Source organism: Maylandia zebra, linkage group LG23, assembly GCF_041146795.1.
Source record: "Maylandia zebra isolate NMK-2024a linkage group LG23, Mzebra_GT3a, whole genome shotgun sequence".
NCBI classification, from domain to species: domain Eukaryota; kingdom Metazoa; phylum Chordata; class Actinopteri; order Cichliformes; family Cichlidae; genus Maylandia; species Maylandia zebra.
Genome location: NC_135188.1, coordinates 25,937,673 through 25,961,993, shown reverse-complemented (window position 1 = coordinate 25,961,993; position 24,321 = coordinate 25,937,673). Strand labels below are relative to the sequence as shown.

General features: G+C 39.8%; 2 protein-coding genes across 6 annotated transcripts in view; both read left to right on the top strand.

Annotated features, from left to right (window-relative positions):
* The first annotated feature begins 5,922 nt into the window (after nucleotides 1-5,922).
* dnpep (aspartyl aminopeptidase) lies at nucleotides 5,923-22,562 on the top strand. 3 transcript variants are annotated; one of them, XM_076879945.1, is made up of 15 exons: nucleotides 5,923-6,386; nucleotides 8,180-8,270; nucleotides 10,130-10,218; nucleotides 12,724-12,837; nucleotides 13,206-13,331; nucleotides 14,192-14,316; nucleotides 14,597-14,681; nucleotides 14,988-15,095; nucleotides 17,405-17,482; nucleotides 17,914-17,994; nucleotides 18,283-18,443; nucleotides 18,604-18,643; nucleotides 18,757-18,858; nucleotides 19,785-19,952; nucleotides 21,191-22,562. In XM_076879945.1, exons 2-15 carry the CDS (start codon nucleotides 8,189-8,191, stop codon nucleotides 21,239-21,241), a joined length of 1,410 nt encoding a protein of 469 aa, XP_076736060.1. In that variant the 5' UTR covers nucleotides 5,923-6,386; nucleotides 8,180-8,188; the 3' UTR covers nucleotides 21,242-22,562. The 3 variants fall into 3 exon arrangements, with proteins under 3 accessions (XP_076736060.1, XP_004563349.1, XP_004563350.1); XM_004563292.3 differs by lacking the exon at nucleotides 5,923-6,386 and adding an exon at nucleotides 7,666-7,827; XM_004563293.5 differs by lacking the exon at nucleotides 5,923-6,386 and adding an exon at nucleotides 7,843-7,971.
* Nucleotides 22,563-22,699: 137 nt separating this feature from the next.
* ptprnb (protein tyrosine phosphatase receptor type Nb) overlaps nucleotides 22,700-24,321 on the top strand; it is a 56,971-nt gene continuing 55,349 nt past the window's right edge. For all 3 annotated transcript variants that reach the window (XM_024799206.2, XM_004563287.5, XM_024799205.2), the window contains exon 1: nucleotides 22,700-24,043. In XM_024799206.2, the coding sequence (XP_024654974.2) occupies nucleotides 23,944-24,043 (100 nt within the window). In that variant the 5' untranslated portion in view covers nucleotides 22,700-23,943. The remainder of the gene's footprint in view (nucleotides 24,044-24,321) is intronic.

Here is a 24,321-nt window from a genome sequence, read left to right as displayed (position 1 = left end):
CAGAGAGGAGCACTGAAGAAGAACCTGCAGCCCTCAACTATTTGTAGTTACCTCCTTCCTCAATTTTCCCCCCTCCTTCCTGGGAACTGCCCTCCCTCTGTCTCTGTCTTTCTCCTTTAGCCCTTCTTGTTACATTCTTTTTCTTTCTTCTCTCCTTTCCTGCCTTCATTTCTTCTCCAGCTACCTTTTCCCCCTTGCCTTCTCTCCTTTCTCCCTCAGCCCTTTCTCTTCACTTTCTTCTGCTTTTGCAGGCATTCATATTCTATGCAGCCACAAATTTGTTTCCTTAAGACAGGATGTATAAAGAAAAAGGCAAAACAATCATAATTATGATCAAAGGAAGGAACAGACATGCTTAACACACTGCATTTGTTGTCACTAAGTGATTTAAGGCAACTATTGTTGTGATTTGGCACTATATAAATTAATTAAAATTGAATTAAACTGAATTAAAAACAACCATTGTCCAAGCTGTTACTTGAGTTGCTGACATAAGGTTTTTTTCCAATTTGTTTATAACATATTGATATTTTTATTGGCTTTGAGTGGTCATGTGAGTATTCATCAGTATTTTAAGCAAATGATTACAAAACATGTTTAACGAGCGGAAGTCCCTTAAAACATGTGAATTTTAAAGCCACAGTGTAGTGTGAGGTTGGGGTGGGTGGATAGGTCAACAAAATATTGGACATAAACAAAATAGACCTGTTTCATTTTTTTTAAACCAGTCAACCAACAATGTGTAGCATTTCCATATCTAAGTGTACGAAAAGGGTCTGCAATCAGTACGGACATCCATGTGTTTGGCACATCTGTAATAGTTAAAACAAGAAGAAGTCATGCAGCAGGCTATGGCAGCTTTTTTTCCCCCACTGAATAAAAGCTTTTTGCCATTTCAAAGTCAAAAATTCAGGTTACGCTTGCAAAATATTTAGTTAAGTTAAGGGTAAAATCAGGATGAATTCAATCACCCTGCTGGATACACTTGATCGACAGATATTAGTTTGTAGTGGCTGGTGGATGTAACTTTTAGACTTCCCAATTATTTGTCACTCAACTGAGAGAAAGGCACTTAAATGTCCATACTAAGTTACCTAAGTTAAACTAGGCTGACCTAGCTCTTGGTTAGGTTTAGGTAAGATTACTGGGTTAGAGAGAGCTAACATACAGGTCACTACATCTAGGGTTAGTGTTATACTAACTCAAAATTGTGAGAAAATAGTTTGAAATTGACCCAAAATTTAAAACTTCAGGTTTTTAAAGTTGATGAGATTTGCTCTGGAGCCAGCTTCCATATCAGGACCTGCTGCTGAGTGGGGGCAGTAATGTTTATATTTCGCCCAATACACGTGTTGCATTTATTAGTCAAACAAAAATAGAGGCACAATCAAGAGCAAAATAGTCCAAATTTCCTTGATTCCTGTTGAATGATCAATGTGGCTGTTCTCCCAGGTGTTACAATAAAGTTTATTGACAAGAGGATTTAAGGTTTAGCTTAGTTAGAACTTAGCTGGAAGCTAGGTAGCTAGCTGATATACATCCATAGATGATAAAACATGTTCTGAAAAAGGAAATACAGCAGTGCTATAACTTTGATGTAAGTAGAGACAGAAAACTAAATAGAAGTAATATTTGGTAGGTAGTGAATTTGGACTAACATATAATGGTCTGCTAGCCAAAGAGCTATGGTTAAGCTAATGTAAACACATTAGCTCAAGGAAGATGGAAAATTAGGGTTGAGCTATTCTTAATAAAGGTTAATGTTGACAGTTCTTGATGGGCAGAGACAAACACTATCACAATATTGCTGAATGAAACTTTGAAAGTCCAAGCTTCAGTCAAGAGAAAATTCGAGACGATTCATCCACCACAAGCAGTCTGCACTTCCTTCTTAATATGGTGGGGTACACTGACTAGCCAAATTCGAGATGGCCTCAAAACTTTTTGCATGCAGAACGTGGAGTAAAATAATTTTGAGGCTCTCCGTATCTTGTTCCCCATGACTCTTTTATGGTTGTTTGAGTCTTTTTGTAGTAGTTCTGCATGCTTTTGGGGTTATTTTTAATCTTTTTGTGAGTATTTAGGATGATATTTGGGGGGTGTTTATTTCCTACTTTTGCTCAGCAATGTTTTATTTTCAATATAGACAACAATTGTAGTCTATACCTACAGTTTGTGCCTACACCAATCCTTGCAGATCCATGAAAACTAGAACCGATCCTTTACAAAAAGGATAAACTTCCAAGGAAGACCTGTCGAGGTTCATGCGAACATCGTCTTTCCCTGCCGCTGTGATCTCACATCATAACAATGCGAGGATGCAAGGCAACTTTCAAGACTTCGCCTCGTCCTCACATGGTGAGGTGGCCCAGGTTGTTAATGACAGCATTCGAGGGGGAAGAGCTCTGACTAACCTGCCTTAAAAAGGAAAACTATCCCGTCCCAAGAGTCTGAGACACAGAGTGCAGCAGTACATACCAGAGCAAAGAAATACCACATTCACAAACAATATGTGCCATTAATGCTGATAACATTACATGTGAGTGTGAAGGGGATTTAAAGGGAGGTTTCCCTCTGCCAGCATTTAAAGTGGCAGATCTGGAGCCGTGTCAAACTTTAAAGGAATTACTAACACAAAAACATACTGAGCCAGATATTCATACTACAGTGCTACTGTAGTATGAACCTTTGATCTGTCCAACAATTTAATTTCATCTACTTTAGATAACAGTTTATAAATTGCTGTTTTATATGTCTCGCTTTTGTTTTTATGTGATATATTCAGTTGTATTTATAGTGAACCCTGGCTGGTTCTCTCCCTCTTTATGATGATGGTAGAAAGTGTGAACAGTAAGCAAAACAATGGAAATAAGTCTGCATTTCCACCCTAAGTACTTTAAGCTTTAGGTTCCAGGAGCTTTTTCTCAAGAAACTAAAAGGTTTCTTCAACATTAATCAGTCGTAACTTTCTTAAATCCCACGGTAATAAAGGCCACACAGACGAGTCTCTCACAGACACTTTGACTCAGACAGGTTTTAATAATGAGATTAAAAAGGCTGCAGTTCATTCAGGTGTTTCTGCTGAAGGGCCCTGCAGGGCTTTCTGTGACACCTCATTAATGGGATTATGTACAACTGCACTAATCTCTCAGTGAAAACTCACACCTCATCAATGTTTAAAAAGGTTTCTGTGGACTGATCCTAAGCTGGATAACGCTAAATCTTTCCAAATCTAAAGCCTAAACAAAAAGGTAGAATATTTAGCTTGTGGTGATGAAATGCTGACATTTTTTTTAAAATAGTGTTTAGATGTAGTTGCAAAGCAGACATTACAAGTGTGAAATGTGATGCTGGTTTAATCCACTCAAGCTTCTTTTGCTGTCTTCGTAAGAAGAGAGTTTAACATGAGTATTTGGGTTATCTGACAAAATTCTTTTTCTTTTTAAATAGAAGTCTTATTTATTGATATCTGTTTTCTGTGTCATTGTAGGATTCCCCTGTGTTCCCTGGTGTATCTTTGTATAATTTAGTCTCAAAATGTCAAATTCATGTCGGCAGGTGCAAAATAAAATCACGATTATCACATCTGGTCCTCGGTCATTGACCCAATGTCTCTTGAGCTTATGGACGTTCTAGTTTCAGTTCCATTTGTTTGTTTGTTTGTCTGTTTGTTAGCAGTCAAGTGTTTTTAAGGTATCAGCTCGAGCTAATTTAATTTTGGGGAAATTCAGCTCAAGGTCACACCAAATACACCAAAATCTGTAAAATCTTTATATTACCCACAATTTTTTTGGATCATTGTCAAACTTCACACTCCTTGGGGGACTTGAATGCCGAGGTTGGCTAAGCGTTTGACCTTGACCTTCATTGTTAGCGCCCAAGGTCAAAGTAAACCATATCAAGTAAAATATGATATGAAAGGGCATGAAGAGAGCTGTACAATACATGTTTTTTATTTTCAATACGACACTCTACAACATGACAATGACACTGTAACAGGCTAACGTCAGCATGTTGCAATAAGAACATCATAAAACATCAGTTTTAGTATAACCCTTGCCCTTCAGGTGGAGGTGCGCACTCTGGGTGTTCTTGTTTTAGATATTATCTGGTTATTCTTTCTGTTTGTTGCATCATGGTTTGCTTTTCCTTTGATCCTGGTTATAGTTTTAGTTTGTTGTTCTTTTTGTATTTTACTGTTTAGTAGTTTTTTCAGGAATGACATTTCCTCCCCTGTCACCAAACACTTATGCAGAAGTCTAATAACCATATGAACTTTGATTAGGAAAGGTTCTGTCATTCCATCATGTTTTTTGTCAGATAATTAAGCTAATCAGACGTCAATGTAGAAACAGTTAACACATTCATTTCTGACCAGGCTAACAGGAAGAAACACATTTCTCAGATGTGCTTTTATTAATCATTTTAATGATTATTCTTGTAGACTTTTATTATTATGTCTATTGTGGCTGTATGAAATGAGTCAAATTCATAGTCTTTTGTAGACTCAGTTAGCACAAGTTACCACCAGCTTTTGGGGGGTGGGGGAAATGATTTTTTTTCCATTTATTTTTTTAAGTTTTCTTTCAAGCCTGTAAATAAATCAATTTAGATTATTTCAGTCCACTGAATTGCCATGAAAATAGACTTAATCCTCATCCTTCCACCTGACATTTAACCTCCTGTAGCTGAATGTTGGGTCTTTTATGGCCAGCACCACCCTCCATGCTCTGGTGTGGACGGTGCAGATGCTAACAGACCTAACAAACCTATCTAGGTCAGTAAGGTTGTGGAAATGGAGCTTGACTCCTTAATACATAACCCCATGTTTGCCTACTGGTGGTGGTCAGAGGGCCCGGTGGCGCCTGTGTCCGGCAGCCTCGCCTCTGTCAGTGCGCCCCAGGGCAGCTGTGGCTACAAATGTAGCTTGCTATCGCCAGTGTGTGAATGTGTGTGTGAATGGGTGAATGACTGAATGTAGTGTAAAGCGCTTTGGGGTCCTATGGACTAGAAAAGCGCTTCACAAATGCAGGCCATTTACCATTTACAGGTGTAAGAAACACTGATAAGCCTTCACACCCTCTCAATGAGGTGCTGGACAGTTTAGCAAAAGAGTCTTTACACCATGATGCACTACAGGAAATCTTTCCTACCTGTGGCCATCAAACTACACAACACCACCTGGACGTGCTACATCTTGTTTATATAGTTCATGGCATTGCTCACCTTTGGAGTATTTATTTTAATATACTGCACCTTGACTTGCACCTGGAAATGTATCCCTCTAGTAGGTCATTAGTGTCCTCTCCAAGAGCAAAACTGTAAACTAAAGGCAATGAAGCCTTCGTTTATTCAGGTCCACTAGCATGTCTAGTTATTATCATTATTGTTATAAAGTGATTGCAATTAAGGCCTGATGCTCATACCAAGAAATTATTCCAACAACAAATCCTCCAAATGAAAAGTCACAGCAGTTTTTGATTCTCCATGCAGGCATTCCTGATTGATGAGAGCCATGCATCTCTAGCAGGGAACTGGAGTTCAGTGCTCATGTTGTCATGGTTTGAACTGGAACAAACTTGTTTTTACTATGTTAAATACACGTTAAACAACTCAGTTTTCTGTGTTTCTGTCATGGTCCGGAGTCTGGTGACTCCATGTTTATGTTTTGTGTTTATTAATATTTTAGAGATTTCTGTTTTTTGTTATTTTTCTTCCAGTGTTTAGGTGTTCTCTGTGCTCCCCTTGTGTTCGTGTCATTTTACTTTGACGGTCCTTTGTCTCACGTCTGTGTTTCTAGCCTTGACTCCATTTAGTCTCGTCAAGCTGTGCTCTCCTCCTGTGTCCCATTCCCTCGTTATCCCTCAGTGTATTTTAGCCCTGTGTTTCTTTCTGTCAGTGTTGGTTTTTGGGTTTCTCCTGTTGTGCCCCCTGGAATCACCGGCTGTGGTTTCCCAGTTTTTTGTTATTAGTTTCTAGGTTTTAGTTTGGTATTGTAAGTTGTGCCACTGCAATAAAGCAGCCTCCTTCAGTTCATCCCTGTGTTTTGAGTTCTGCATTTGGGTCCTTCCTGCTGCCTGCCATTTCATGACAGTTTCAAGTGCATCTTACCATCCATCCAACCATTCAGGCATAAGCGGTGGAAAGACTTCAGTGACGTTACTGCTGTTTGGAGTTTTCTAAGTTTTCGTTTAAGTTTTTTTTTGTTTTTTGCTTGTTTGTTTGGTTTGTTTATTGTCTGTCAGCAGGATTACACAAAAAAATACTTGATCAAATTTGGCCTTGAAGGAACTTTGGCAATGTGCAACTAGAACAAGAACAAGAACCAACTATCTAAGAACCAGTAGTTATTCTATTTTCTACCACTTATCCAGTCCAGTCTGAAGGTAACTACTCTACATATATTTCACAACCACTTTGTCACTCTGGCCACTAGAGGTTGCCTAACTTTAAAACATAACTGTAAGCTTTCCCTAATTGATCTATCCTGTGATTTTCTGTGTGAGGACTATTCTAAATCCCATACGATCTGAATGTGTTCAGCACTTCCACTGATCTCACATCTATTAATAAAGTCTGAATGCTAATGTGTGAGTATGTATTTTCATCCCTCTGGGCTTCCTCAAGAGCTGACAGCTGAAGTAAACCTCTCTTCAGCATTTTCTGCCTTTCCTCCTCTTCCTCCTCCTCCCTTGGTGTTCAGGACTATATAAGGATGGTTCCCCTGGTGATACAGTGATGAATGGCAGCATGGTGGGGGGATGGAGCATAAACACAGAGGTCTCCAGATAGAAAATAAAACCAAATGAGAACAAAAAAGAGGGTGATTTGGCTCTGTTAGTCTGCCTAATGAAACACACAAGTCTCAACAATGCATTGCAATTTTAAATCTGTTATTGGCACTGCAAAAAGACAGAAAATGATGGATTTTAGGAATTTAGTTTAAGCTCTTGTCAGTATCTGAAGCCTCTGTATGCTGCTGCTTTTGGTATTATTTTAAAACAGCTGATTGCTGTGCTGATTTTTTCTGTAGCAGTGTGGGTGTTAACACAAATATCTGATCAGCCAATAATATTAAAGCAATTCCCAAATGTATCTAAACACGGTCAGGATGACCTGCTGAGGTTCAAACTGAGCATCAGAATGAGGAAGAAAGGTGATTTAAGTTTGGATGTGGCATGGTTCTTGGTTTGAGTATTTCACAAACTGCTGATCTGCTGGGATTTTCCCACACAACCATCTCTAGGGTTTACAGGGAATGGTCAGAAAAGGAGAAAATATCCAGTGAGCTGCATTTATGAGGGAGAAAATGTCACAAAGCTTAAATCATGTCAAACTAGTTTCTTGAACATAAGCTAACTGTACTAAAATAACCTCCACAATAGAGCACCTGTGGTATGTGGTGGAACAAAAGATTGTCATCATGGATGTGCAGCTGACAAATCTGCAGCATCTGTGTGATGCTGTCATGTTTTTAGTACCTTGTTGAATCTATGCTATGAAGAATTGAAGCAGCTCCAAAGGCAAAAAAAAGTGGCTCCAATTTGGTACTAGCAAAGTGTACCTAAAAATTTCAATTCAGGGTATAATAAAGTAAAATATATCACAAAAGTGACCCAGTACAAAGTGTAATGACTGATATTAATAATTAAATGAAGGAATTAGTCTGAAAGCGGAGTCCTGTGAGAGTTCCATTGCGCCTCCTGGCCGCTGGGTGTCGCTGCTGCGCTGTTTGTGACTCTGCTCCTTTCTCCGCCGCTGTCAGCTAATCTGTCGTTGCTCGTCTTCTTTGTACCATTTCAGAATATCAAAGTCCGGTTAATGCAGGTAAGTGCCATAACAATGATTACTGTGGAGCCGTCACGTGGAGGCGGTGCTTCCTCACTTACAACTGTGTTGACTTTAGTCGCAAAAGAAAAAGAAAAAAAGAGTGACGAAGAAGACGTTGAAAGCTCGGGGTGTCCCGATTAGGTTAGCTAGCAAAACATAGTTAGTTCCATTATCGGACAAAAACAGATCCTACATAAGAACTCAACTTACAGTCCGAAGTTGAAATTAGGCGCTAGCTGTTTGTCACGATTACTAAGATCTTGCTAGCTTTGCTGTCGCGTTTACTGTGATCAAGTTATTCTTTATTGCGCACAGTTTTCACACTTTTTATACTTTCCCCCCCCTTTAGTCGCTGATCATGAAGAGCTCCAAAGAGGCCGTGCAGTCAGCAGCCAAAGAGTTTCTGCAGTTTGTCAACAGAGGAGTGTCTCCGTATCACGGTAAAGTCTGCAAAACTCTGGATTTATCCCTTCAAATGTAATAAAATATGTATCATACGGAACTTACGTACATGGCAGCGTTGAATGTTTTTTATCCAAGTTCCAAACTGTACCGAACCAAACTCCGTTTATAAATCTTTGAATTTAAAGTCCTGTTGAAGCTCAGCACCCGTTTATATGAGGTAAAGTATTATTGCAAACCTTCTCCGTGTTGTCAGAGGCAGGCTTTTACTTCGGCGACCATGTCCAGTACTTAGTAAGCATAATAAGAAAAAGTCCAACTTCTTAAAAATGTTACTGGTGCATGGCTGTTGTAGCTCGCTTATTGAGAGTCTTACTGGCATATTTGTATTGGCAGTACATTAGAGCCACAGAAGGAAAATTAATAAATGGGGAAAAAAGAAGGAGCTGGAGGTGGCTAAAGATTTGAGGAAAAGAAATTTGGAAATTTCAAGATTAATATTGCAAATTTACACAAAATGTGCATGTGGTAAACATTGCCACCCATTTCTGAGGGAAAGAACTACCAAATTTACAAGGAAAACTTGTAATTCATAAGAAAAGATATAAATAAAATTCTATCAAGATGGAAAAAAAATGAAAAATGCATTAGAAAAAAAATCCTCCTACAAATTCATGAGGAAAAAGATGACATTTACAAGAAAATTGGCAAAATTAAAAAAGGGGAAAATTCTGAGAAAGAACTGGTAAAATTACAAAAAACTGAAACAAATACATGGAAAATACTTAAACAGGTAATAAAGAAAAAACACCATTAAATTAACAAAAATCTATTGAAATTATTATTGAAAATTATTTTTATTGAAATTATTGAAAAATTAAGCAGTTATTTGAATTTACCATTGCTCTTATAATAAATGCCCAGCTGGAAACTGAGGTTTATTTTCTGTCTCTAAAGAGAAAGTTTTCTCATTTAATAAAGTTTGTTTAACAAGCAGCTGAAAGTAAAACAACTTCAGTAAAGCAGGTCCAGTCACATACTATCCAGTTCAGTATGTTGTACATGACACATGCATTATAGGAGTCCACGGTATGCCACTCTTTTCTTTGTGGTGTAATTTTAAATTTGACACCTGTTTTTCCTCCCACCAAGTTTTTTATGCTGACAGTTTGTTGCTTTTGTGCTTTAAAACCAGTAAGAATCAGTGAAGAGAAGGCAGCAGGTTGAGTTTGATAGGAAAGACGGCGAGTGTCTCTCTGTTGTAATCAGAGCATAAACGGGTCCTCATGTTTCAGCATTAACCAGCTGAGATGCAGTTCAGATCACCTTTGAGCCAGAGAGATAAGATTGAGATGGAACAGATATTTCATCATGTCTACAGCCTTTGCCCTCTGAACTCTATCCCCAAGAACAAATAAAGAACCAAAGAATTTAAATAATTTTTCAGTTCCTTAACGGGAATGAAGTGCAAAAGGTAATAACGTTTTGCACTTTTTTTGGTTTATTTTGGTAATTTAATTATTGAATTGGTAGCATCTTTTAAATAGCTTTCGCACACTTGGTTGAGAAGAGATAGACATTTTAAAGTCATGTCTTTGCTCTGAAACTCATCTCTACCTCATTTTAGGCTTAACAAAATCTGAGTTTTCACTAGTTTGAAAAACAACTGAAAAGTAGAAAATGGCTCCCATTGATTTACTGAGGAGTAGTTAAATGTGACAGTGAGGTCTCTAAAACTCAGTCTCTGTTGTCTCAGTACTTTAATCAGCGTTGAAAAGTAATCATGACAAACAACGCCCAGAACTGACAGTAAGGCATGTAGTCAGACTGCATAGATCAGTTTGACTTTAACAAAACCAAATAAACTTCATGTTTCCTCCACTTTCTCGCCCTGCAGTGGTTGAAGAATGTCGCCGGCATCTGCTGGAGGCTGGGTTCATCGAGCTCAAGGAGACGGAGCAGTGGGACATCAAGCCAGCCAGCAAGGTGGGGTAAAAAGTAGTAGAACGGAAATCTAAATGGTTCGCACAAGATTGCACTCTCAACTGTACAGGGAGTGCAGAATTATTAGGCAAGTTGTATTTTTGAGGAATAATGTTATTATTGAACAACAACCATGTTCTCAATGAACCCAAAAAACTCATTAATATCAAAGCTGAATGTTTTTGGAAGTAGTTTTTAGTTTGTTTTTAGTTTGAGCTATTTTAGGGGGATATCTGTGTGTGCAGGTGACTATTACTGTGCATAATTATTAGGCAACTTAACAAAAAACAAATATATACCCATTTCAATTATTTATTTTTACCAGTGAAACCAATATAACATCTCCACATTCACAAATATACATTTCTGACATACAAAAACAAATCAGCGACCAATATAGCCACCTTTCTTTGCAAGGACACTCAAAAGCCTGCCATCCATGGATTCTGTCAGTGTTTTGATCTGTTCACCATCAACATTGCGTGCAGCAGCAACCACAGCCTCCCAGACACTGTTCAGAGAGGTGTACTGTTTTCCCTCCTTGTAAATCTCACATTTGATGATGGACCACAGGTTCTCAATGGGGTTCAGATCAGGTGAACAAGGAGGCCATGTCATTAGTTTTTCTTCTTTTATACCCTTTCTTGCCAGCCACGCTGTGGAGTACTTGGACGCGTGTGATGGAGCATTGTCCTGCATGAAAATCATGTTTTTCTTGAAGGATGCAGACTTCTTCCTGTACCACTGCTTGAAGGTGTCTTCCAGAAACTGGCAGTAGGACTGGGAGTTGAGCTTGACTCCATCCTCAACCCGAAAACGCCCCACAAGCTCATCTTTGATGACCAGCCCAAACCAGTACTCCACCTCCACCTTGCTGGCGTCTGAGTCGGACTGGAGCTCTCTGCCCTTTACCAATCCAGCCACGGGCCCATCCATCTGGCCCATCAAGACTCACTCTCATTTCATCAGTCCATAAAACCTTAGAAAAACCAGTCTCGAGATATTTCTTGGCCCAGTCTTGACGTTTCAGCTTGTGTGTCTTGTTCAGTGGTGGTCGTCTTTCAGCCTTTCTTACCTTGGCCATGTCTCTGAGTATTGCACACCTTGTGCTTTTGGGCACTCCAGTGATGTTGCAGCTCTGAAATATGGCCAAACTGGTGGCAAGTGGCATCTTAGCAGCTGCACGCTTGACTTTTCTCAGTTCATGGGCAGTTATTTTGCGCCTTGGTTTTTCCACACGCTTCTTGCGACCCTGTTGACTATTTTGAATGAAACCCTTGATTGTTCGATGATCACGCTTCAGAAGCTTTGCAATTTTGAGACTGCTGCATCCCTCTGCAAGATATCTCACTATTTTTGACTTTTCTGAGCCTGTCAAGTCCTTCTTTTGACCCATTTTGCCAAAGGAAAGGACATTGCCTAATAATTATGCACACCTGATATAGGGTGTTGATGTCATTAGACCACACCCCTTCTCATTACAGAGATGCACATCACCTAATATGCTTAATTGGTAGTAGGCTTTCGAGCCTATACAGCTTGGAGTAAGACAACATGCATGAAGAGGATGATGTGGACAAAATACTCATTTGCCTAATAATTCTGCACTCCCTGTATATGCTGAAATTTCAGAATTTGTATTTGTAAAATCTGACCATGTTCACTAACTATCCAAGGGCTTTTATTTTGGAAGTATCATGATAAATGTCTGTAAACGTCTAGGGGCTTTTGTTTTGAAAATCTGACATTCGATTTTGTTTTGGGAAAAAGAGACCCTTTAAAGTATCCTGGTAAATTTCTATAACAGTTAAGGGTCTTTTATTTTGAACATTAAATGTGTATTTTAACATCCTGAAGTCCTTTACCTTGTGTGTTATGTGTATGTCAGGTAGACTTTTAATACGAAGGAAAATTATCCTGGTGAATTTCTATAATTTTATTCATTTTCTGCAACAATCAAAGGATTTAATTTTCAAAGTTTTGCATATGTCTGAATGTCCTCATAATTTCCCAAAAGTAACTGGGGACCTTTTATTTAGGAAAAAATGACCCTTTATGATATTCTGGTGAATTTCTATAACAGCTGAGGGTCTTTTGCTTTGAATATCTGACTTTCATTTCACATCCTGACAAGTTACTGTAACTAACGGAATTTTTTATTTTGAAAAAGAATAAGAACACATTATTTTGAAAATGTGTTTGAGATTTCTGTTAAGTTATAATAAAGTGGGGGTATTTAATTTATCTGCATATGGCTGAATTTCATGATGCTTCCTGTCATAATAGCTTCCTAACAGAAGCTTTTATTTTGAAAAATGTGCATCTGTAGGTTTCCTCCTATAGTGCAAAGACATGCGTGTTAGGTTAACTGCTGTTTAAATAGTTTTCCATTTGCTCTCTCCATTTGAATCTACCAATCACAAGCAGGTTGTTTCTGATTGGTGGACTTGCTTCAAGGGAGACCATAATGGGGATAAATTTGCCGTCTTTCCCGTCTTCTCTCTGCAGTACTTTGTGACCAGGAACTTCTCCAGCCTCATTGCCTTTGCGGTGGGTGGACGCTACCTGCCGGGAAACGGCTTCTCTATGATCGGCGCCCACACAGACAGCCCCTGCCTCAGGGTGAGACTCCGCCCACTCATTCACCTGTATCAGCTCTTTGCTTCCACTCTGGATGCAAAGCCAAACCATAGCGGGGAGGAGCTGAAACATGAGGAGAGTGAAGCTGAGCCGATGCCGAGAGTCATGAGGAATGGTTTTTATTTTACTATCAGCTTCTTCCTCTCATGTTTAGGAGGGTGGACGCCAAAGGAAATGCTGCGTCTGTCTGGAGAACCAACATGGTTTTGTTTTAGTCATTTTAAGGTCTTAGAATAATCTGAAAACTGAGGCAACCTCATCCAAATTCTTTGTACCAAAAGAAGGGAAGAAAAATCATGATTGTGTTTATTTTTTGATTGTGAGATTATTGATTGTGTTTGTGCTTCCAGGTGAAGCCGAGGTCTAAGAGGACCAAGCAGGGCTGCCTGCAGGTCGGCGTGGAGTGCTACGGCGGCGGAATCTGGAACACCTGGTTTGACCGTGATCTCACCATCGCAGGCCGCGTTATGGTCAAGGTAGTGTGATTGTTTTTATGTTTACTTCTGTGGCTTACTATTAAATCTGTGCTGTCTGGTTTTCTTTGGGGTTTGTTTTTTTTATTTTTTTTAAGCTGTACAGAATATAACTTACAGAAATGTTAAATTCATTGTAAGGCTCAATTGTAAGGTTTTGGTCTTAAATTTGATATAAATATGTAGCTATTTTTCTGTAAAATAAAATGTATGTAAATTTATGACCAAAAACATGAAGCCATTTTCTTTCTAATCAGGAAACTGGTTTGCTTTCTATGCGGAGCCTGACCATCAGCTTTGACCCATTCCTCTATAAAATGTCAAACTTCGGTGCTGCTTTTTTTGATGACATTTATCGAGCGCACCACTGAGGACGAGAGGCTAAATGTCTCGCCTACAGCTGTCAGCTCGAGCCAGACTGTGACACAACAGTAAACCCGTTTAAATGAGTAGTCGAATCGCTTTTTACAGCAAAACATCACAAAAACGCAGCTGCACGATTCAGAAAATTCAGACAGGCAATACCTTTTTCAAAGACCACTATCAGTCACCTTAACATTATTGAAGCAGCGTGGGATCATCTTCTGTTGAGTCCGTTGAGGGGAAAAAAACCAATATAACAATCAGTAGGAGCTTCGACAACAGTGACATATTCACAACTGTTTCTGATTACATGATCCATACTGTTGATTTCCTCTTAATGTGTGCATGCAGGAATCCCTGTTCAACTTTGGCCAGAAAATAATTAACAAATCAATGTAGAACCGTAAACTGGGATCCTGTTTTCCAAGCTAAATGTGGCCCACAGTTAGTTTATGTAATGTCCTTTTGATATGATGGAAACGCCATATTTTTTACTTCAGAGTGGCGGTAAGCTGGTGAATCGACTCGTTCACGTCTCCAGGCCTCTGCTCAGGATCCCTCACCTGGCCATCCACCTGCAGCGGGACATCAACGACTCCTTCGGGCCCAACAAGGAGAACCACCTGTCAGTTACTAAACGCGACACTTCTATGAAATGCACCACTTTTATTGAATTTGTTACAGTGGAAGCTCATATTAAACATGGACACAGGCACAAATAATAAAACCTAATCCCCGTGAACACTTTATTTCGGGCTTCTATTCTACCCTTGGATCTGCGTGATGTCATAGATAGGCAGGGAAGCCTGTGTGTCATTGCCTTTTCTTGTTCTATTTTTAGTCCATCATTGATGTGACTTTGAGATGAGCTTTGGTTTATAGTCGGTATGTTTCATCTGTCTCAGTGTGCCCATCATCGCCACTGCCGTCCAGGAGGAACTGGAGACAGGCTCGGCGTCCTCTGGAGACGCCTCCTCTGCTGCCAGCACGGTAACCCCAACCTACAGATCTGTAAAAAGCCCTGAATGGGATTACATTCATTCATCCAAAATTTGGGTAAAAAATTGGTATTAAAAGCTCTTTCAGATACCTTAAAATGCTGAGATACCTTGGCCTGCAGAAGCTGGGAAATGCCAAATATTTAGATCATTTTGAGGCCTGAGTAATCTCTGGAATAAGAAAAGATAATCTATCAGATTTGGTGTCTGAAAGCTAAAGATAAACCGCGTACTTTCAGCTGACATCACGAACATGAGTCTTAAAGATGCTGCGTTGTGCTTTGTGTCCCTTCCTCAGGCGGAGAAACACCACCCAGCGCTGGTGAAGGTGCTGTGCTCGGAGCTGGGAGTCGAGCCAGAAGCTCTGCTGGACTTTGAGCTGTGTCTGGCTGACACGCAGCCTGCGGTGAGTCCGCGAGTAAACCATTGACTTCCTGTCACTTTCAATGCAGTGATGATCCCAGGAAGTCGGCCGATGTCTTTAGTTTAATCAGTTTTATGACAGCTGGCACAGAATCCAAGACAAACACATGCAGAATTTGTTTGAATCAGGTCAGTAGATCCAAAATGATCATGTGTTTGACTGCCAAGAAGAACCAGCATGAAGAGAAATGTGGACGAACTGATAAATGAAGGCAGACTGAGGCTTGGGCACACTCAAGATTTAGCTTGAAAATGCCATCAATTGCATTAGTAGGCTTAAGTATCTGTCACAACAAAGGAAGGAGAGCGATGTCTGCACAGTTAGCTCAGGTTGACTCTGCAGGCATTTCAGAGAAACTTAAAGCGACTAAAACTCTAAAACATCTTATGTCAGGTTTCATTTCAGATGTGTGAATAAAACAAGTTGAGATGGAGCTTCTATGGCTCTGATTTTATTCCAGTAAGTTAGATTAATTTGAGTATAGTTTTTAGAGCACCGGTTCTCAGCAGTGTGCTTCATACTGTAAAGACCTACCGATAGAGAGAGAGAAGCTTATAAACGTAAGCCTAATTTTATAAGTAGAGATGGTGTCTGTCTCCTGAGTCCAAACTGGGAGCTTATTCCAGAGAAGAGGGGCCTAAAAGCTGAAGCCTCTGCCTCCCATTCTACTTTTAAATATCCAGGAACTACAAGTAAGCCTGCAGTCTGAGAGCGAAGTGCTCTGTTGATGTGATACAGTTTAGACAAGAAATGATGGGCTCTGATTATTCAGTACTGTGCAAAAGTCTTGAGTCACCCCTCATATCTTTATATTTTTGCTAAGAACGTATGAAATGCGCGCAGCAATTTATTGAAGCATGCAGAAATATGCCACTTCTTTTTTTTCTTTTTCTTTTTTTTGTCCTCCACTTGTACGGGTCCCTCAATTGTTTTTTTTAAGGACACGCTGCACACCATGCTGAGAGACACCAAGTTTTCAGCTAACCGCTCTTTGGGAATCACCTCGCTGGTGAAAAATACTATTTCATGTCTGTCAAACTGTGTTGTGTTTGGGATTTTTCATAGATTCAACTAAAGAAATGGTAACAAATTGTGTTTTTCTGCATGAAGATACAATTCAAAATTGGCTCTTTGCTAAGTTGATAATTGAGTAAGGTACCCTTTTCATGCTTGAATGATTCATAGGTCAGCGTTAAGGATTAACTAAAAATGGTAAGGTACAACGATTGGACTGAAAAAGCAACAGCTGTCCAAAGAAACACTTTGAAAGAGCTTCAGAAAGTTGGGAGAATTGTCGCTTACAAGCACTTTCAAAATTACAGCAAAGTCTGGAAGCAAAATGTAAAGAAATGATGGGGACTCGAGGCTTTTCAGAGTAGTGTGTGTGAGAAGAAGGATTTTAAATTCAGTTCTTTGATGTGTTTGGGATCAACCGGAGGCTTTTCAGAGAGCTTTTAGAACAGCTTCATAATGATAAGATGTTACAATGAAGTAATAAATGTACCAGTTATTTTTTTCAGCATCACTCTGAGACAGGATTTCTAATTTTAGTGATATTGATCAGATGAGAGAAAGCAGTCTTCCAGATTCAAACACACTATAAGGCATACAGGAGCTTCTCCTCACACTCTGTTTTTCACCTCGAGGACTCTGTGAGACTTCCAGCCTCGGTTTAAATGAAACTCCTCAACAGTTTTATGAAAGAGGGTCGAAAGGGCAGACTCTCATTCTGCTCACTTATTCCAGGCATGTTTGATAGGGACTACTTGCTGGAGTAAAATTTGTGCAGCGTTGGTGACTATATTTGAAACAGTGGAGATATGTCTGTGAAGGTTCTTAGTCATCCAGGTCATCGTAGTCAAAGGAGCTTGCATGAAAGGCGTCTGGACTTCTTTAAATTACTTGAAGACGTTTCACCTCTCATCCGAGAAGCTTCTTCAGTTCTAAGGAACTGAGAGGATCATCAGGGGGTCCTTTTGTCCCTCTGTGGGGGGGTCACTCCCACTAGGTTTATATCTGGGACTCTCCACCATTTGACCTTAGAACTGAAGAAGCTTCTCGGATGAGAGGTGAAACGTCTTCAAGTAATTTAAAGAAGTCCAGACGCCTTTCTTTGCAAGCTCCTTTGAAACAGTGGAGAGTTATGATGGTACTTACAGTCTCTTTGTACCAGTGTGAGTTATGTATATGAGATTGAACAGAGTTTAAAGTTTTTTTTAAATCTGACCGTTTATGTTCTGTAAGTCTAGTAACAAAACGTGAGTCGGCGCCTTCCTCTCTTGTCTCTGCAGGCTTTAGGAGGCGTGTACGAGGAGTTCATTTACTCTCCTCGTCTGGACAACCTGCACAGCTGCTACTGCGCCCTGCGGGTCAGTCGCTTTTCCACCTGCTGCAAGCACAATTTCACTTTTACTACCAGGCCAGAAAAAGAAAAAGGATTTATTTCTCTTTTTCTTCTTGTGTCTTTCATTTTGTTCCCACTGCTTGAAAAAAAAACCTTTATATGTATATTTTCAGTTTATTTATAGTTCTTCAACATTAAATGCAGCAAATGTGTTTTGTTCTGTTGTTTAGTTTAAAAATAATGGAAAGATTTACTTTAAAAGCTTTAACATTTGAATGCTCTGAATGAAAATGTAAATAACTGGCATTAAGCTGGGATTCAGTTAAATGAACTCGTGCTAATTTCTTCCTCACAAAGACTCTCCCAAATGTTTTTCACATATCTCACAAAGCAGACGGAGGTTTTTAATCACACCGAGCCACGTTTCTCAGTCCTCACTTCCTCTTTCTTGCTCAGGGGCTGATGGAGTCCTGCACAGCAGACTCTCTGGCTAAAGATCCCAACGTCCGTATGATCACTCTGTACGACAACGAGGAGGTGAGTCCACCAAGCTTTTAGAGAGGAGACTGGGCCAGTGTGGGGCAGCCAGGATACCAGAGAAGCAGGCAAACAGCAGCTTTAGTGTCTCATAATTAAACAGTAATAATAATAATAATTAAAAGCTCCTCTGCAGGTGATTCTGAGATGATGCGAAGCTGCTGTTTGCTCTGGATATCTCACGTGAAAAAACGTGAAAACAACCAGCAGAGCGATGAAGAATGATGTCATCGCCTGCAGGTGAAACTACCTGGGTGTATTTTTTACAGTGTGGCCTGTTTCCTGTAGGTGGGATCAGAGAGCGCTCAGGGCGCTCAGTCCAACCTGACAGAGCTCATTCTCAGCCGCCTCGCCTCCTCCCCCTCCAACCTCACCGCCTTCCAGCAGGCGGCGCCGCTCTCCTTCATGATCAGCGCTGACATGGCGCACGCCGTGCACCCCAACTACCAGTCAGTATCAGCATGAGATTACGTGCTCTCAGACATTTGCACTAAACGGTCATTCGAGAAAAAGAAGGCGTTTTAGATCATTAAGATCAGATAAAACCTGTAATCGCTGGTCTTCATTTGTATTCTAGTTTGATATGTTTTTAATTTTGTTTCCTCTCAGGGAGAAACATGAGGAGAACCACCGGCCGGCTTTTCACAAGGTGAGTCAATTTAATTGCTATTTAAAGTCTAGGAGACTCACCAGGTGGTTGATTTCCTGTGTGATTTTTTTTTTTTTTGTTTGTTTGTTTGTTTGTTTGTTTTTTTGTTTAAGGGCCCGGTAATCAAGTTCAACAGCAACCAGCGTTACGCAACTACGGCTGTCACCGCCTCCATTGTCAGAGAGGTGGCCAGCAAGGTCAACGTGCCGCTGCAGGTAAATTGAGAACTGAGTGATGGCATTTGTGTGATTGTAGAAGACTGTTTGCAGTAAAAGTTAAGAAACAGGAATTAAAACGGCGGCGTTTATGTCACTGTAATTCATGAAGAACTCAGCTTGTTTTCTGTGATACCAGTATTTGTGTAAAAGCACATTTCCAGATTTTTCCAGATGTTTACATGTTATGTCCTGGAATTAGTTGCAAAGATCCAGCTTCTCCAGTTCCATTACTGATACCAATGGATACTAGTGTTACGTTAATAAGCTGTATCCCTCACTGTGAGGAAGAGACTGTGGCAGCATCAGGTTCGATTTAAACAATAAAATAAAATGTGACAAATGGATCGACCCAAGAATGTCATTTTATTGAAGTGGAATGTATTTGTAAAATAATCAGACAAAAGGACCACTGGGTAAAGGACCGAGTTTAAATGCAATATGTTACTAGCAGCCTGTCACAAAAGCACATTATTTGTTCTCCTTTCTTTATTTGAATTTATGAAATACCAAAGTTAACACAGTTTGACGGACATAAAATAATATTTTTGTACCAACAAGGTGATTCCTAAAGAGCTATTAGCTGAAAACTTGACATATAAGGACACACTAAAAAAATCTGAGGAAACTGGAGAATTGGAGGACAAAAGAAGACTTGGCAGGAATAAAAAACTATCGATTACTTAAAGAAATGAGTAAGAGAGTTCAGACTGTGCTGAAGAATAAAGGTGGTCACACCAAATTTATTTACACTATTCTCATTTCAATTCATGAGCGTTATTAATGCACTTTGCTGTTTTATATAGTGTAACTCGTTTCACCTTTCCTTGCTCCTTGACCTGCAGTGCCTCTTAATACCCACTAGAGGCAGTTTTTATTTTTACTCTAACTTAATAGTCTGAGCGTTCCTGTTGGTCTTCTTGTAGGACGTGATGGTCCGTAACGACAGCCCCTGTGGAACCACCATCGGTCCCATCCTGGCGGCCCGTCTCGGCGTCCCCGTGGTGGACATCGGCTCCCCGCAGCTCTCCATGCACTCCATCAGGGAGATGTGTTGTACATCCAGTGTCCTGCAGAGCACCACCCTTTTCAAGGTAACAGATCAAATTGGGTGTGAATTATGTAGAGCTAATTAATAGACCAGCTGGTTTTACTTTTGAATTCACACACATAATAGCTTCATAAAGTTTGGATTTCCTGCAAGATCTGGCAGCTTCATCAGCAGTTTAATCCAAACATTCTCTGTTGCTTAGGTAAGATTTGTGTGTCTCCCCTAATTCATGACCTTGTAAATTTATGTTTTCTATAAAGGACGTGATTAATGAAGTATAAATACCAAAAGTGATGGTTACATGGTAAAACACAACTGACTTTAATTGTTCTTATCATTGTTTCAGTACTTTGTCGTAAGTCTGCAGCTACTTTTGAAAGTTGCTTAAATAAACTTTAACATACAGACACTGGCCTCAACTTCTCAGATGTAACACTTTAACTTTGTCTTACATCTTTTGGCTTTTTGGTTTCTGTTTAATGGAGACGTCTCTTGCCTTGCTCCTGCTTATCAAACAGATCCCTTTATCTTGTAAAGACAGAATTTTCCTCATCCTCAGCCACCTCTCATGTGGAGTTCCCCAAGGCTTAGTCCTTGGTCCCATTTTATGTTTTTATGTTTTTATATATATATATGCTTCCATGCTTTGGACTCATCATGTTTGGAGCCGCTGCCCATCCATCTCTGCTATCTCAATCGAAACAAAACACCACATCGCCCCCATCCTCGCTACACCGCACAAGCTACATATTTTATTAAATTGATTTAAACCTTTTTTTATTGATTATGCCATGTTTTATTTGCTGTTGTTTATTTGAGTTTGGAAAAGCGCTTTATGCTATTTTTTATCTTTCTGTCTGTTCAAACCAAGGCTCTCAATCTGGGGCCTGTTCAGTCATTTTTAAGCCTGTATAAGCCAATTATTGAACATTTTATAAACTTACATTTCTCTTTACATTGTTAATATTTTGAGAACCTCCATGGTGCTTTACTAATGTATGTCTACTTGTCAACTCCTAAGTTACTGAGATAAATAGTCATGAGCGCCTGAGCTGACAACGAAATATCCGTTTGTCACAGTTCTAGTCAGAATATGTCAGGTTTGAACTGTCCAGCTGTGGCATTAGAATCAAATTAAGTGATCTCATTGCTGGCATTTGACAGAGTTCTTTTAGGTTATATTTTTACCTGTTATTGTGCTTTTTCATCTACTTTAAAAAATCTTAGTGATATTAAACTTTGCTGTCACTTCCTGTTTTCTGCTTCTTCTCGCTTCTTCAGGGTTTCTTCGAGTTGTTTCCCACCGTGAGGAGCACGCTGGTCGTTGACTAGAGCTGGGACAGCCACAGCTGATCGGGAATAAAGGATTATACAGACATGTCATTCTCAGTGAACGACTGCATTATTTTAAAATCTTCTGCAAATCTGCAGTGCTTTATTTGTGATTTAAATGCCAAAAAAACATATCTTTTAAAATCACCTGACCCCCTCAGAATCAACACTTTCTTAAAGTATATAGTAACTTTGGTATATTTAATGAAACCAGGCAAAATTCAACCAGTATTTTAGTGTTTTGGATCTTTCATAGCTTCGAGTACACATGACGTTATCAGGGCTGAAAAGCACATTTAAATAGTTTTTTAAAAACTGCAGCCAAATCAGTTTGTGGCACTTTGAGTGGGTGTAAATCTGAAGAGTAAATCTTGTTTCTATTGATCTGTTTTCTGATGATTCGCTGGTGAAAACTTTCAAATGTGCACTTTGGGTCAACTTCTAAGGGACATTATCACCATGCGTGACAGGCGGCCTGTTAAAAAAAGTTTTAGGATATGAAAAGTCTCCTTTTTTCCTTACATTTGGATACCAGGCTTGTCTTCTAGTCGTGATTCCTTCTGCAGTTGAAATAACTTTTAACACTCTGAGCCACATTCATACATTGGTTTATTCTCTCCCCTTTAAGCACTTTTTCACCATCTCACACACTTACACTCCAGTACTGTGTGGGAGCAGTTTGAGATTCAGTGTCTTGCCCAAGAACACTTCGACATGCCAACAGAGACGCATGAAGTTCACATGTTGTGTATAATGATTTAGAAATATAATAATGCAACAAATTAACTTTCAGTGCATCGAGATCAGTGGTCCTCTCTTAGCGATATATGAACCAGATGTTCCCACCTGTACCTCAGACTCACCTGATCATGTTTACATGTTATTTATGTTTGTCACCAATTTAAATCAGATTGGAGCTTTCCAGGGATACTGGATTTTGGGTGTATATTTGGCTCTGTTGCAGTTCTGAGCAGAGCTTAAATGTGTATATGTTCTTGTGAAATTTGAACAGATCAAAAATGCTGGAAAAATAATGCCATGATGCACGTCGAGGGGCCTGTAACATTAAATATACTGAAGTTACTGTACTTTATATAAAATGAGCTGATTCTGAGGTGATCGAGTGGGAGTGAGAGTGGGTTGAATCCTTTTATAAAAATGTCTTTTCTTGTGTGTGGATGATTCTAGGTTTTAAATCTGATCCTGCTGTAATTGTGTTCGATTATATCGGACGAAAAAGCTGCACTACTTCAAGACCTCATGTCTTTCTTGTGAAATGAAATTGTGTAGAAGAAACTTTGGAAAAAAATGTTTAAAATCCCTTCTGTCTCGCCCTGTTTTTATTACTTTCTTGTTGGTGGAGTCGGTAAACACGGAGTGGAGGTAAATGTGAACGTTTCATGCTGCAGGAGAGGCTGCAGTAATTGAATTTCACCTCCTCTGTTTTAATAAAATGCAGCGAGGAGCTGGATGTGCCGCTCTGCCAAGTGCCGGACAGTTTCTTGGCAGCATGAGGAGGACTTATGAGCCATATCAAGATGCAGCAAGAAGAAGGCACTCCTTAATCCTGCTTTTAGTCTCATGGGCTCTGTTAGAAAGTCAATTACAATCCTGTTGGGGAATTCATCAAAATAAATCACCTGAAATTACAAAAATTAGGTGAAAAACAAGCAAGAATGCTGAAATAAGTGAAATTAGAAAGAATTGTGGCTGCTGGTTAAAACATATTGAATAAGTTTGTTGTTTTTATTGTCATTTTGTTGAATATTACAATTTTCAAAGCTTTTTAAACTTATAATTTTAACAAGTTTGATCAAACGAATACATGCATGGTACACAGAGGAGGATATTTTCAGTGTTTATGCATTTATGTGTTTTTCTAACCCTTAAACATCTCAAGTGGTTCAGATGACTTTAAAACCGTTCACATATTTTTGCAAATGAGCCTTAAAAGCTCTGGATAGAAACTTTAGCCCTCGATTAAATGAATTTAAAACAATCACTTGTGATGTGATTGATAGTACAAAGAGAAGTAGGGGTAACTTTGAAGGACGAGTGTGTGAATAGTGCTGTGAAGGTCAGGCAGGATCGTGGAAATCAAAAATGTGATGTGGAGTGGGCACCTTGCTAACCAAGCTTTCAAGCATTAGCTAATAACGTAGCACTGCACCTGCTTGTCCAAATATGGTCACTTATGGTGACATTAAAAAAGACAACAAAAGAACAGGGCTGAAAACATAATTAAAGCTTAAAAATTGAGTTCAAAACAGCCACGTTTGATGTCACGTGGCCACGTCCATCTTTTATATACAGGCTATGGCAAACACTTGCGTGTGTTTGAAAAACAGTGTCAGAGATGATGACGTTAGCCCCACTAAGTCATCCTGTATTTTTTTTATTATGCATCTAATTTGCACATTTTCTAAATATTACGGACACCTCTTGCAGTTTTACGTCTGCTGTTTCTACTTAAACTCTGGATTTAATGACGCTTTTAATGATGTTTCCTTTAGTTTTTGCAGTTTAGCGCCTCCTGTGGCTCGGATTATCCACCCATCCCTCCTCGCTCTCTCTTTCTCTCTGCGTCTCTGTCTCTCAGCCTCACTCTTCATCTCCATCCCTCCTCCAGCAGCAGCTTCTCCTCTGACATGGAGAGCTGGTAGAAGCGCAGCGGCGGCGGCGGCTCTCCCCTCCTCGCTCCGATGGATGTTGGATGTACCATGCGGTCACCGCGGCTCTGGGCAGCTCTGTGCCTCCTCCTCCTCACCGCCTCTTGCCGGCTGTGCTCGGCCACCCGACACGGTAAGAGAGTGGACGTGGATCTGATGCGATGTGATGGAGACAGATGCACTTCCCTCTTAATAAAGTGGATCTGTCCACCCTGCGACGCGCGGTGCGTAAATCACGATTTCCCCGAAGAGGAGCTCCCCGCTGTTAGTGACCGCAGCACTGAGCCGCCTCGGTGCACTTTGTGCTCACGTTTCACTTTCTTTGCAAAATATTTTAAAGAGTGTAAAACCTATTTTCATCGGCGTTTACTCAAATTCACAGCGGGGTTTGTGAAAGTTGCTCGTTGTCTC

What these genes read in the sequence shown, in the direction of transcription:
- dnpep (XM_004563292.3), top strand. An exon ending in CAGACAGCCCCTGCCTCAGG is followed by an intron (nt 12,838 to 13,205) that starts GTGAGACTCCGC and finishes TTGTGCTTCCAG; the next exon opens with GTGAAGCCGAGGTCTAAGAG. An exon ending in ACCGGCCGGCTTTTCACAAG is followed by an intron (nt 18,644 to 18,756) that starts GTGAGTCAATTT and finishes TTTTTGTTTAAG; the next exon opens with GGCCCGGTAATCAAGTTCAA.